We start from the raw sequence: 13,768 nt of genomic DNA on the forward strand, positions 1-13,768 counted from the left end.
TTATTGCATGGCTTGGTTGAATGCTTGATTCTGATCTGGTCAATGGCTGAATTCAGCGGTGTGTTTTTTTCTTTATAACAGACCACTCCGCTCTATAACAGCCTAATCAAACCCTCTGAGGGACTTTAACCACGAGCTAAACTCCCTGTCTGTGAATTATCTCCCGACCATGATCACCTAGCCAGATATTACATAATATGCGTCATCTCCAGCACACAGATGCAGTTGACACAAACACACACGTGAGTGAACACAGTACACACACATACACTCACTCACTCACTCACGTGTGTGCGTGTGCGTGTGTGTGTGTGTGAGTGAGTGTGTGTGTGTGTGTGTGTGTGTACCAGCCAGCCAGCCATCCAATACATTTTATACTGTATGTCTGCCTCAATTATACACACAAACACACCAACTAGCTTTCAAGCAGTTGATGGGTAGAGTTCAGATTTGCACTGAGGGGTCAGACCAGTTCTTGGGGGCTGTTGGGCTACAGTCAGTATGTTTTTGGCCAACTGTCTCATTTGAGTGGCCAAGAGCAGGAAGTCTATGCAGGGGGCACCCACCATCAAGCCATACTGCCAACAGGGGTTGGAATAGCCCCACTGGCATGTCATCCAACCACAGGCTGCTTCTTTTCTCTGGTGAAATTCGCTCATATCTCATAGCAATGTCTTGACAGCAGGCTACAAAATGGACAATGAAATATTGAACTGAAACGTAACGTAACAATATCCTCAGTCAGATACTTTAACACAATTCCGAAATAGTCTACCCGTAATATGCTTATTTTGTGATGTGTGCCTTAATTAGTTGGTAATGTGGACAGAGTCCGCTAGTTAGATAACCTGTGAACTCACAAGTGTCAGCCCCTCCTGTGTTTCTGACTGGGAGCTGGAACAAGTTCATTGGCTTGTCATCTGGGCTATGGACAAGACAATTCTACATCACAGTCACAGACTGTCTCATTTCCTGGCATCTTATGAATATAAATGAGGTCTCTCAGATAATCCATGGCACTCCAAAATGAATTAATTGAAAGTCCAAAATGTTCTTGCTGGTACAATATATCTTGGTCAAATCCCATTTTTGCTCAACTATTCCACTTTTGAACAGAGTTCACAACATTGGTGATATGTGCGATAATTAGCCTGCGGTGCAGACACAATACCGACTTAATTGGCCTTTTACCCATCAATCCTGTCAACCTTATTGAACCTCTCTGGCTAGAAGCTGGAACAGATCCCCAAATATGTCATTTAATTTACAAGACAAGACAATTCTACTTAGCTGTCTCTTTTTCATTTCTAATTTAATCCTTAATTAAGAAAAATACATTTTAAGCTGAAGGCCATTCACTGTAATGTAATGTACTGTACTGTTTATTGAGTCATTACCGTCGCCTGGTATACGCGCAGCACTGTGCGTAGAGCAACACGGCGAGGGGGGAAAAAAAATGTGCCAAGCCGATCCTCATAACTCACTCCGCATGTCCCACGATTGTCATTTAATCCACCCAAAACATACTTTTTGTAAGTGAATTACTATCGTTTAGATAGATAAATCAGACGCAAACCAAGCTTGTTTTTGGTCTAAAAAGTGATTCAGAGATATTTACATTCTAAGTTGCTGTGTCCCCATAGAAAGCCTAAGCCAGTGGATTTTCCATTTCCGGTTTGTACCGATTTTTATCACCGGATCGAAACGGAAGTGTTATTTTTTTCTCATTCAATTTTTATTTGTTTTCTGATCAGGCAAAAACACAGTATAATCATTTCAAAGTATATACACACACAAATGGAAGTTATCAAACAGCGAAAGCTTATAGCCGATCTGCCTGAGGAAATGCGTTGCTGTAGTGTACAGTAAGTCTATGCGACTTAATTAGTTTTAACGCTGTATGACTGTGAACACAGTCTGTTGGGAACATGCATCACCAATCCTGCCAACTTCACTGGGTGTCTGCTAGATGAGGCCCACAGACACGTCTTCAAAGTTAATGGACATGACAATTCTTGTTGGCTTTTCCCTTGACTCATACCACAATGCTTAACATTCAAGATATTTTAATAAGATGGAAGTATTCATGGAGATGACAGTTTTGGTCAACTAAGACATCGTCCAAGATATCGCCTTTTGTTCAACTACCCAACTTGAGGTAGTTCATATATATATAGTGAAATTATGACCGATATCCGATTATCCAGGTGCTGAGCATTGTGTCCCTAATGTTTCACATTTTGAGTAATAATATTACATTAACTTTCTTCCAAAAGTAACACTATTTCCACAAGCCTTGGTGGTACTGTGTGTGGGTTTCAGTGTTTATTTTATGGTAGACTGGGTTGGGATGGAGTTGCTTTGCAGGCTGCTGATCCAGTCTAGATCTAGACTATATACGGAAACGATGCGCAGTTGCGCACTTGTCTGTAGAATTATGCACGTGTGAAGTATCGGATGCAGAAGGACGAACAAAACATGGAGGTGGAGTTGACACCGGCACCACTTTTTGTTATTAAAAAAAGCAGCTATAGCACTTTGTTTGCTTTAAGTAGTTCAAAGATTGCGTTTCATTATCATTTTGAGCCCAGGTGTGGTTTTCATTTAGTCTGTAATTTATGAATTTATACACAGTAAAATACTTAGTGTTCATTTAATTATAAGTATAAATGGAACGAAAAGGACCCATCATCATCATACAGTACACTTTTCAGAGTTAAATAAACACTGCTAATGTTGAAAATGCAAAGTAAGACTTTTGGTGACAAAAGATGCAATTACTGGGGTCGAGAAAAAAAAGTAATAAGTAAAGTAATAAGTAACTAGTTACTTTTGGCAGGGAGTAATAAGTAAAGTAACTATATTACTTTTAAGTAATAAGTAATAGTATTACTGTTTAAGAGTAACTTAATACGTAAATATGCTTGGCATTGTCAAACCCATGGCACTGGCTAAATCAACACACACATACATTGAATTATTGTCTCCACCAGGCCGAAGGCATGGGGAGAGTGTATGTCTTGCACTCCGTCCGTGTGTATGTGTCCGTCCGTCCATTACCAGCTATTTTCCGGCACCGTTAGGCCGGTCGATGCCAAACTTTGCACACACACTCCCTGGATGCCAACAATGAACCTCTGCCTAAAGAACTTTTCAGAACGGCCTGTTATAATTAAATTCAATTCAATTTGATTAAAGTGTCAAATCACAACAAGTTGTCCCAAGACACTTTACAAACCAACAAAGATCCACCCAGAGCAAGAAATATTGCGACAATGGTAACTAAAAACTCCCCTTTAGGAAGAAACGTCAGGTGCCACCATGAGGAAGCTTTTCACCATTTTTACCTACGGTATAACTGCACAGATCTGCGTGAAACATTGCATGCACACTCTCTAGAGGCCAAGGACAAACCTTTGACCTGCATTTTTCACATCTGCCTTTTATAGCGCCACCAGAGGCCGACTTTCGTTACACAGTATCTCTATAGTCATGTGCTGAAGACGGATCTGACGGATTACATATTCCATCCTAATTGGCTATAATTGGCTTTGCAGGATTGGCCCGTTTTGAACAAAAAGCCTCAAATCATGAACGGACGTGTCATGAAATCTTTCACACACTTTCTTACTAGGCTGAGGAATATATCCCACCCTTTTCACATTGGCCTGTTATAGTGCCACCAACAGGTGGATTTTTGCTAAACACATTTTTGGAACAAAATGCCTGAAATCATCCAATTATCATCAAAGGCATAGAAATTGCACCCTTTTCATATTGGCCTATTATAGCACCATCAGGAGGCCACAATCTGACCTGGCTTGGTGGAGACCTTTTATCATGTTTTTGGTTCTTAATTTAATTGTCTTGACCACAAATGTTAGGAATGTGAGCTAGAGAGCATGTTAGACATGATTTACCTGGTATCCCATTTTCTTATATTATTAGTTTATTGACTACTCTGCTTATTCCAAATCTGATTTCACAATTATAAATTGCTGTGGATAAGAGCATCTAAATGCCTAAATTGCTGCTGCGTTGCTTACTAGCCTGCCATCGTTTTAAAATCTGCTGTAGTTTATAACCTGAATTGCAAAAGAACAACCCAGGGTTTCCTTCACCTTAATGTATCCGTAGTGTTCCAACTATGACCCTTTTTATGGTAAGTAGCTGCCTACTGTTTATAACACAACTAGGCCGTTAATCATGCAGCCTGTTTGGGTTGCAGTCAAGGACGATCGTACAGGAGTTAATTAAGTACAGATCAATCTCAGTGCCAACGGAATATTCACAAAAACAGTCCCACGGTAAACTGAGAGCCACTGAGAAGGAGGCAGAGGCCGAGGGGGGTGTAGAGGAGACCAGCGATGTTGGTTCAGGGCTCAAAAAGACCCTGCCACTCATATTTGTACAGAGGACAAAGCTCAAGCAGGCTCTCTGGCACCAAATAAAAGACGTGTTTTCGCAGCGCATACAGCAAATACCAACTGTTCACTTTTTTTGCATTCTTAAAAGCTGTTGCCAAATTTCAGCGAAAATGAGCTTCATGCCAGTTGCCATGGAAATGGGTCCGCGTGGTGGACAGAGGACAGTCGGGGGTGGAGGGTGGGGGGGGAGTCGGAGGTTGAGGGCAGTTGAGGGGGAGGCAAAGTACACTTTTCAATTCCCACACAGGGGTGTCTTAGTACTGTAGCACTGACCATACTGTGCATAATTACAATGAAATGCTTTTTAGCTCCATTAGGGAGAATAATGGCTACAAAATGAGAAAGAAAGTCAAAGGTTTCTTTCCAAAAATGCTTCACAAATCCACTTTGGAGACATTTTTGCAAGCTTCTGAAATGCTATTCCACCCCTTTTAAGTCGTGCTGCAGGACAGGGTGACTCGGGTGAGCACCTTCAGTCGAAGGCTCACCTTCCCCCCCGAGAATTCATACGGAGCGGTTCATGGACTCTCTACCATGCCAACTGCCATCAGACTCCATGATGCAAATGCATAAGAACTGCCTCCCCCAAATTGCATATGGTCCTGGTCTTGTGTGTTTATGTCTACTTGTGTTTGTTTTTCTGTTTGTCCAGTAGCTTTATGTATGTGTCACATTATGCTGTTGTAACGCTTCAATTTGCCTTCAGGGTTTAATAAAGTATTATCCCATCTCATCTCATCTTATGCTATAGAAAATACAGTGGTACAGTATATGCCTCACACTGTACCCATTACTCTGGATGTGAAGTGATGTCCTTATATCGTGTCGTGTCATCATGAACCGTGGTGTGGACATTTTGCAAGCTGTCTCTGCTATTGTCACCGAGACAGATTAATGAACATTTATCTCAAATATGAAGGAAGGAATTGTATTTTGCTTCTCATTGTTTAAGATTACAAAGGTTATTCATATTTGAGGTCAGTCAGGAAATGTATGAATGTAAACATTTTACAGTGATGAGACGAAAACGAACATGAACACAAACAAGATTCACAGACTAACATCTACTATCTAAACTACCTTTAAACTGGCAGCTATTTGTTCTACCTGGTGATCGAGATGATTCTGTTAAGGAAAATGTGGCCCTGAAATCAGGCCTAAGAAATCGTGATTTTTCTTAGGTATAGCACTGACTGATAGTTCTTTACAACAAGCCCTTTGCTTCCACTGGAACAGCATGTGAACTCATGCTGTGTGCGCAGGGCGACCAGTCAATACTTTAAAAAGGCATGCGAAATGGGGAATGAATATTAGCACATCAAAGAACTGCTTCTGACAGGAGCCTGAACCTAAGTGGAGCACAGAGGGTGGAGAGTCTACCCTACCGCATAGGGAAAGAGAGGATAGGAGAGGAAGTCTTGGGAGTGTTTTGCGAGAGGAGGGATACTAGTATACAGTATGACTATATAGTAAACTAACAAAGGAATATTGTGGGTCCGCAACCAACAAATGGGTCCTGACCCAGCGTTTGGGAAACAGTGGTTTAGAGAGCTGAAGAGTCTGGTCAAGAGAGAGAAAGAGGGAGCGGAGAAGGAAACTGGATTCAGTGACTCCAGTAATAAAACTAAACTGGTACAAGATTGCAGAGAAAGATAAATAAAATGGCAGTCAGGTGAGACAAAAAGAGTGACAGAGCAATACGAGAAACAGAGAGATAGGGAGAGAAGTGCAAGGTGAAAGATATATGACAGAGGGAGTGTGGGAATGAGAGGCTAGGAAAGCAAAACCGAAAGAAGAGTGTGTGTATGAAAACGGTGGCAGGTGAAAGGGGGAACTAACAGGTGACGCATATATGAGTCAGTCCAGTCCAACAGGTGCAGCTGTAAAGAAGAATAATCGGATAAGAGAGAGAGAGCAGGAGGAGGAGAGAGTGAAGGGGAGGGGGGGAGAGAGTGCTGACAGGCAGGAAGTGAGACGAATGTTCGGTCTCTGGCTTCTGTCCGCTGACAATGAGGTGAAGACAACCAGAGTAGCGTCCCGAAGACAACAGTGAGGTGAAAATCCTCCTAAAAAGAAAAAAGAAAAGGAAAATAAAGAAAGAAAGATATTCTGTCCAAGGCACAGGACGTCCTCTATCCCAGCTGTATTTCATGAGCAGCAGGACGTACTCTATCCCAGCTGTATTTCATGAGCAGCGCAGCAGAATTGATCAAAGCCGAGGTATTCTCCAAACATCCTGTGAAGCTGCAGAGAACATCCAGCGGAATCCCCTTTCGCTGGGGTCGGGGGGGGTTGATTGAGCGTTTCCTGTTTTTTTTTTTTAAATAGCTCTTAATGAGAAACTGTGAACCTGACTACTTCCAGGTACTACTTGGCCTGGAACTGTAAAACATCCACATTCAAACATAAGGATTTTTTTCCCTTTTCTTTTTTTCCTAACTCTTGAGCTGTCCACAAATGTAAAAATCTGCATCGAGTACAGAAACAGTTAGCTACCGTTCCATGGTGAATGCTGCTGCTAGGGACTCATCCAAACAAAGATTACTTGGTGATGGACAGAAAACTGTAGAATAAGATTGAAGTCTGCACATTACAAATTGCACCCAAAATCATGATTTCATAATGCACTTTTTCATTTCCTAGAAATGTAGTGGAGGTAAAAGTAAATCATTTAATAATAATTTAGTTTTGAAAAGTAGCCTACAACCTACTTAAGTAAAGTACAGATATTCAACAAATGTACAGTAATTACAGTACACTCAAGTAAATATACTTTGTTACTGTGCACACTTTGTTACAGTGTACCGCTGGTGGACACAATACAAACAAATTGACTTAACATATTTTGTCTTGAGGTAAAATGAGCTAATTCCATACAGCCTCCATGTATAAGCCTGTTGACGTGTTTGCCCTTGAGTGTTTCATTGTCAGGCATCTCATTGACAAATTAATTTAGTCCTGGGGGAGCATTCATTAACTAGCTCATCCATCTTTCAGCTTCTCCGTCAGCTGAAAGGTCAAAAGTTGGAGGTTCCTGAAAAACAATCACTGGTGTGCTGAATGTGTATGTATGTATGTAGAGCAATATTTTGGTATGGTATTTTACTGGTACGGTACAATACCAGTATAAAAGAAAGTGCCCCTCGGGGCACAGGTCTCCACCAGGCCAGGTCAGGTTGTGGCATCCTGGTGGAGCTATAAAAGAGATTAGCTGTTCACAGACGGACGGAAACACGGAATAACATACTCTCTCCCCATGCCTTCGGCCTGGTGGAGACAATAATACCCATCTATGGTATAGTATGGTGTCTTTAGTGTGTTGTGTACCATGTTACTGAGGCCCTGTCCAAATTAACTGACAGAATGTATTGAATTCAATGGGAGCCAAGTGGACAAAACACTACATTTGAATGATTACAAATGTCAAGGGCTATATGTCACGACGATGGTCTTCCATCACTCATGCACTTTGAACACTTTAGTTGTTGAGCATACAAAGAATACATGTTTTCAAGTCTCTGTCTAAGGAGTCATCCTTATATCTTTCATCACTTTCGTTCCTCTACATCAGCACCACCATGATACCACCAGCATAATGCTTCTACAAAGTACTGCTACATACTAACACAAGGAAGTCGACTGTCATTCTTATATCATTATATCATTTTGTGGCGCATTATTTTACCTGGGATGTACCGTAACCGTACCTTCTTCATTCCAGTTGAATAAGTGGAATGTTGACATGACAATAATCCTGCTAGTGTTTCAGTATTGAATTTGTGAATATGTCATTTACACGGTACACTGTACATTTGACAGCAGACAGCACACGCTAGAGGCTTCTTATGAGCAGAGTTCTAGAACAGATTAGAGATTAGATAGATTATGGCTGGCCTGGGCTCGAAAAGGTTATCCCCGTCACAATTTGTTCTTTTTTTTAGCAGGGATGGCCCCAATGGGGGGAGGGGGGCAATCCCAGTAGGGTTTATGCCCTGCTCCAGTCATTTAAATACACTGCTGTGAATGGAACTCAAGCCTTGGTGTGCCATGCTCTCATTTTGAGCTCGACAGAGACTGTAACCCCCATCCCTGGTAGTTGTTATGCAATGCTCTCCTGCAAACTGAGACACATAGGGGATGGTTTATAAACATGTAGTGTTATGAATTCCCTCCTTTTGTCAATGATTACCCAACTTTCCCTCACCGCGGAAGGCTGAAAGCCGCCCTTTAGTTATCAGTTCATTCATTGCCGTTTACTACGTCTGGAAATTGAAACCTACTTATGGCTCTGGGGCATGGTTTCGTTTTCCCTCCACAGAATATAAAAAAGAACTGGTTCAATGCAAGTCATTCCTCCGAGGTAGATCCAGAGATATAGTCATGGCCCCAACACTGGTAAGTGAATTCCTGTTTTTGTACTATTGTTATTCACACAGCTACTAAACTGCTTGGTTATAATCTGAAGTATTGTTCAGTGTGTACACCAACATGAACATTGTCTACATTACAATGTTTGCCTACAATTGCCAGTCATTTGCCATACAGTACCGCCTACAATTTGATATTTGTTCATTATTGGGGAGAGAAAACAGTCTCTTCAAATGAATATATTACATGTGAAATGTAATTGTTAATTGTATAAAATTAGTCTTTGTACATACTGCCATGATTCAATTCAAGCCTATGCCACAACGATGTGAAATTATGTAAGACCATTGTCAGGTTTTTCACTTGGACGAAGATGAAAAAACATGAAAACAATGGTGAAAGTACTCCGATGCATTTACTCAATTAAAAAGGTATAATACTTAATATAAGTAAAAGTCCTACATGATATTTTTACTCTTTTTTTACTCAATACATACTGAACAGAACCTAATGTAAAAGCAGTCATTGTGCAAAATGGTCTATTTCCATTAGTAATGCAATTATGTGTTCATCACTTTAATGATGCATAACCTATTATAAATATTACATCACACAAAAATAATTTACATAGTTTTATGTTAATATTCTAAATCTGAAGTGTAAGTTGAGTAAAAAGTACAATATTTGTCTCTATGATGTAGTGGAGTAGAATTATCAAAAATGTAAATACTCAAGTAAAACACAGAGTAACACAAAGTTACTGTTACTTTACGTTTACACCACTGCACAAAAACAACTTTAAATGGTTACATTGACATATTGGCAGCAAGAAGAAGTTAACAAACAAACCAGCCACTATGCAAATTTGGTATGGTGCAAAGGAACACATGACATGAGACGAGAGTTTTTGCTAAACTGGTTAACTATGTCATATTTGTTCAATAGGCCTAACATTTGCAAATGTTAACAGCGTTATGAATTATTTGAAATTACATTTCTGATAATGTTCATGTTTCTTTTTTAGTTTGAGAAGGAGCCTAAACCCGGTGATCTGATTGAGATCTTCAGGGGACTGTATCAGCACTGGGCAGTCTATGTTGGACACTATGAGGTCATTCACTTGATACCACCCTGTGAGTCTTTTTTCTACTAGCTAGTAGTTAATTAGTTAATATGACAACAAAAAGCCATTGTGAAATCAGAAGAAAATCTAATTTGCTGTCTCAGTTGGCCCCTTGTAGTGAGTAAACTGCAGAGCGAGAAGGTCTATAGAGCGTCGCAGTCCCGCCCCCTTTCATGACGACGGCAGGCCCAGGAAATAATTCCCAATGCATTTTTCCCATAGACGTTTCAAAACGTATTTATTTAAAGACCTTATAAGCGTCATACAAAGCCAACTCGAGTTGTGACAAATCCTGAAAACAAACAATATTTTGGACCAAACAAATAATTACAAAGAAGAAAAACAACAAAAAGAAGTGTTGTAACCTGCCGTTTTCTTCTTTCTAATTATTTGTTCGGCCCGAAAAATTGTGTTTGTTGTCATGATTTGTCACGACAAGAGTTGGCTTTGTACGAGGCTTAAATAAATACTTTTTGAAATGTCTATGAGGAAAATGAACGGAGTATCATTTCCTGGGCCCTGGTAGGGGACGTTCTATAGAGTCCTGATAGGAACACCTACAATGATAACGTAGTCTCTCTACTAAAACACTTACGCCCTATTTTGTACTTTGTCGTGCGTGTGGTGAAAAACTATTTTTTTAATTGTTATTTTATAAAGACATCCCCAAAATGGCGATGCCAGGTTAAAGTGCTTATGTTGTTTACTGGTCTGACTACCATCTTCCACTCTCCCCCACCTTTCAGCCGAAGAGGAGGGTGGCGTGGGCCGCCTGTATTCACTTATGCACGATCAAGCGAAAGTGAGGTGCCAGAGATTGTGCGACGTGGTTGGCTCCGACAACTTCCAGGTTAACAACCTGCTGGACGAACGGTACTTGGCCCGCGAGCCTGGTCTCATCATCAGAATGGCCCGGAGACTGGTGGGGCAGATGCGACCTTACTGCGTTGCCTCCAACAACTGTGAACACTTTGTCACGGAGCTAAGATACGGAAGGCCAGAGTCTCGGCAGGTGTGTATCACATCACATAGCTGTCCAGGCTGCATTCCTTACAGCAGGATAGATGCAACTACACCACAGTGTACAATATTACATGAATACTGCCATCTTTATAAAAAGTTAAATAATTAGTGTTAATTTAACTGTACAAATGGACCCAAATAGACCCAGCGTAAAGCTTCCATCCCTTATGTTGTTCAGTGGAGGAAGCTAAGCCCTAAAACAATCATGAGATTCATGACAGGATAATACCGTCGTGATACTGTAGTGTACACCAAGGGTCTGCACCTGCCATTCATTTTGACAAGACACTGATCAAACGCGTTGCAGTGAACGTTGCAGTGAAGCAGATGTGATTGTCAGTATTTCAAGGAACTGCAGATGATTAGTGCAATGATTCGCCTGTTTTCACACCAGACGATTGCCAAGCACATCTGCTACTACCAGCATGTTTTTGTTGCAGCTGTACTCGACTAACTTTGTGAAACTTCCGATAGTTTATTAGCATGACTGTCAAACAGAAACTGTTTTGCCAAGCCAAATGTCAACTATTTCAAATTGAGTTATCTGTTTGAGGATCATTTGTCTCAAAGAAGCCTTCATGTATAAGATCATACTATACATACAGTACATATTTACCATTGCCATCCCCGGGGGATATCAAACCCATAATCCTTCCAGGGAAAGTGACTTGCAGACCTTTAAACATGAACCGCATGAGCCATTAAAATGCAAACCTCATTATGTTCAGCTTAAAAGGTGTACATACATCTGAAGAACATAATGTTAAAGTAAACAACAGAATAAAACACACTTAACTGTTGCAACCCTATAATTGTCTATGTCAAATTAGAAGATAAGCGCATAGAAGTGCATCAGAAATATGTAAAGAGTACAGAATGTGTCTTTAACCCTCACTTGTATGTATATTATGCATATTCAGGTTCGTGTAGCCACGGAGGTTGCAATAGGAGGTGTTGCTGCTGTGGGAGTAGTAGCGTTTGGGGCCCTTCTCTTTCGGGCCCTGCTAAAAGATGACAACAAAGATCACAGGAGAGGTCATCATCACCAATGGCAATGAAGCCGCTTGAGAAACTGGTGGTACCAGTTCTCTGTTCCAGATGCCGTTGCATACGTCATCTCTATCACCATGATGCTGGGAGACTTTTCTTTGACTTTTATGTTTTTGTTGAGGGGCGCTAGCCACTCCTATGCCCAGTTTTGTATGTTTGTATGAATCATAGCGATGATTTGATTGGCTGATCACCCCATAGTGATGATTTGATTGGCTGAGCAAAGTGTATAGAGGATATAAAAAGTGAGGCCAGAAAAGTGAAGACGCCTTTGGACGCCTCCCCCTGGTGGCCAAGATTGCCAATGGCACCTTTGGACGCCTTTTTGAAAAAAATAAATATATATATATATTTTTTTTAAATATATGTTTTTTTACTTCATCCAGATTTCGAAAGTTCCTCTAATCTGGTGTTCAGGTGATGATATGCATTTTACATGCACAATAGAATTACAAATTCTCTCTTTTATAATGGGCTTCGGTGGCAACGAGGACCAAAACTGAAAATGAACTGTCTTCACGTGAAGCATCCTGGTGCCTAAGCCGTTTGGGAAACTTGGTAAGCATAGGCACTGAACTACGTAGCCTGGAATCCATGGCAGACCAATCTGCTAGTGGCCCGGCCATATCCACGCAGTGATCAGTCTGGCCATGCCAAGCTAGCACAGTGTTACATGTTATAGGTTAGGTTCAAATCCAGTGACCTGTATTGCAACGTCTTGTCCTTGCTCCCTATCACATCCTTCCTGTCTATTTAGAATGTAAAGTAGACTACCATTAAAACATGCCTTAAAACTCATCTTTGAAAAAAGTTTGTTTGTGTGCTTTTGTTTCAGAATTCAGATAGTTCGCTTCAGACTCTAGATGCACCTGCCCCAAACTGGAATTTGCATTAAAACATTGTTGCAGTGTTGCAGTGTATAAAATAATTATTAATTTAATTAGGCCTACAACAAATTCGGTGTGCAATCAAATCATTATTCATCTACGCATTTGGGCATAATTATATTTGAAGGCACAAATCCTTTTCTACTGAGAAATTTGCTCTTTAACCAATTAAGCCTAATATACTATAGCACATTAAAAAATGTATTGATAAAAAAAGAATGTTCTCCCTCTCTCATATATATATATATATAATGCCATGTCCAAAATAGGATCACCAGGTTGAAATTGGTTTGTCCATTTAGGATTTGGAATATTAGTGTCTGTGAAACTGTTTAAGCAAGAAAAGGCTGCACATTGCGCTGCGCATACAGCCTGGACATTGCACTGCGCATACAGCCTGGACATTGCACTGAGCATACAGCCTGCACATTGCACTGCGCATACAGCCTGCACATTGCACTGCACATACAGCCTGCACATTGCACTGCACATACAGCCTGCACATTGCACTGCGCATACAGCCTGCACATTGCACTGCGCATACAGCCTGCACATTGCACTGCGCATACAGCCTGCACATTGCACTGCACATACAGCCTGCACATTGCACTGCGCATACAGCCTGCACATTGCACTGCGCATACAGCCTGGACATTGCACTGCGCATACAGCCTGGACAGTGCAACATTAGAACACTGAATAATCTGTGTTTTTCTTACAGCCTAGTTATGGGCTTAAATTGTGTTTATCCCCCACACTTTCTATGCCAGCATTGTGCAAGCATCACAATCTACCACTGTTAGTGAATGAACCCACATTACAGCCAAGGCAGGTGGAGCAGCAGGAATTCACACACAGGACTATGTGATCTACATGCCATATGTGCATGC

At 40.9% G+C, this 13,768-nt stretch overlaps 1 protein-coding gene across 1 annotated transcript; it reads left to right on the forward strand.

Moving 5' to 3' along the window:
- Nucleotides 1-8,757: 8,757 nt before the first annotated feature.
- LOC308329516 (phospholipase A and acyltransferase 3-like) lies at nt 8,758-12,801 on the forward strand. Its single transcript, XM_080783850.1, has 4 exons — nt 8,758-8,822; nt 9,820-9,928; nt 10,665-10,930; nt 11,862-12,801. Exons 1-4 carry the CDS (start codon nt 8,808-8,810, stop codon nt 11,997-11,999), a joined length of 528 nt encoding a protein of 175 aa, XP_080639976.1. The 5' UTR covers nt 8,758-8,807; the 3' UTR covers nt 12,000-12,801.
- Nucleotides 12,802-13,768: the final 967 nt, after the last annotated feature.

This window comes from Protomyctophum bolini (genome assembly GCF_963924005.1).
Source record: "Protomyctophum bolini genome assembly, chromosome: 15".
NCBI lineage: Eukaryota > Metazoa > Chordata > Actinopteri > Myctophiformes > Myctophidae > Protomyctophum > Protomyctophum bolini.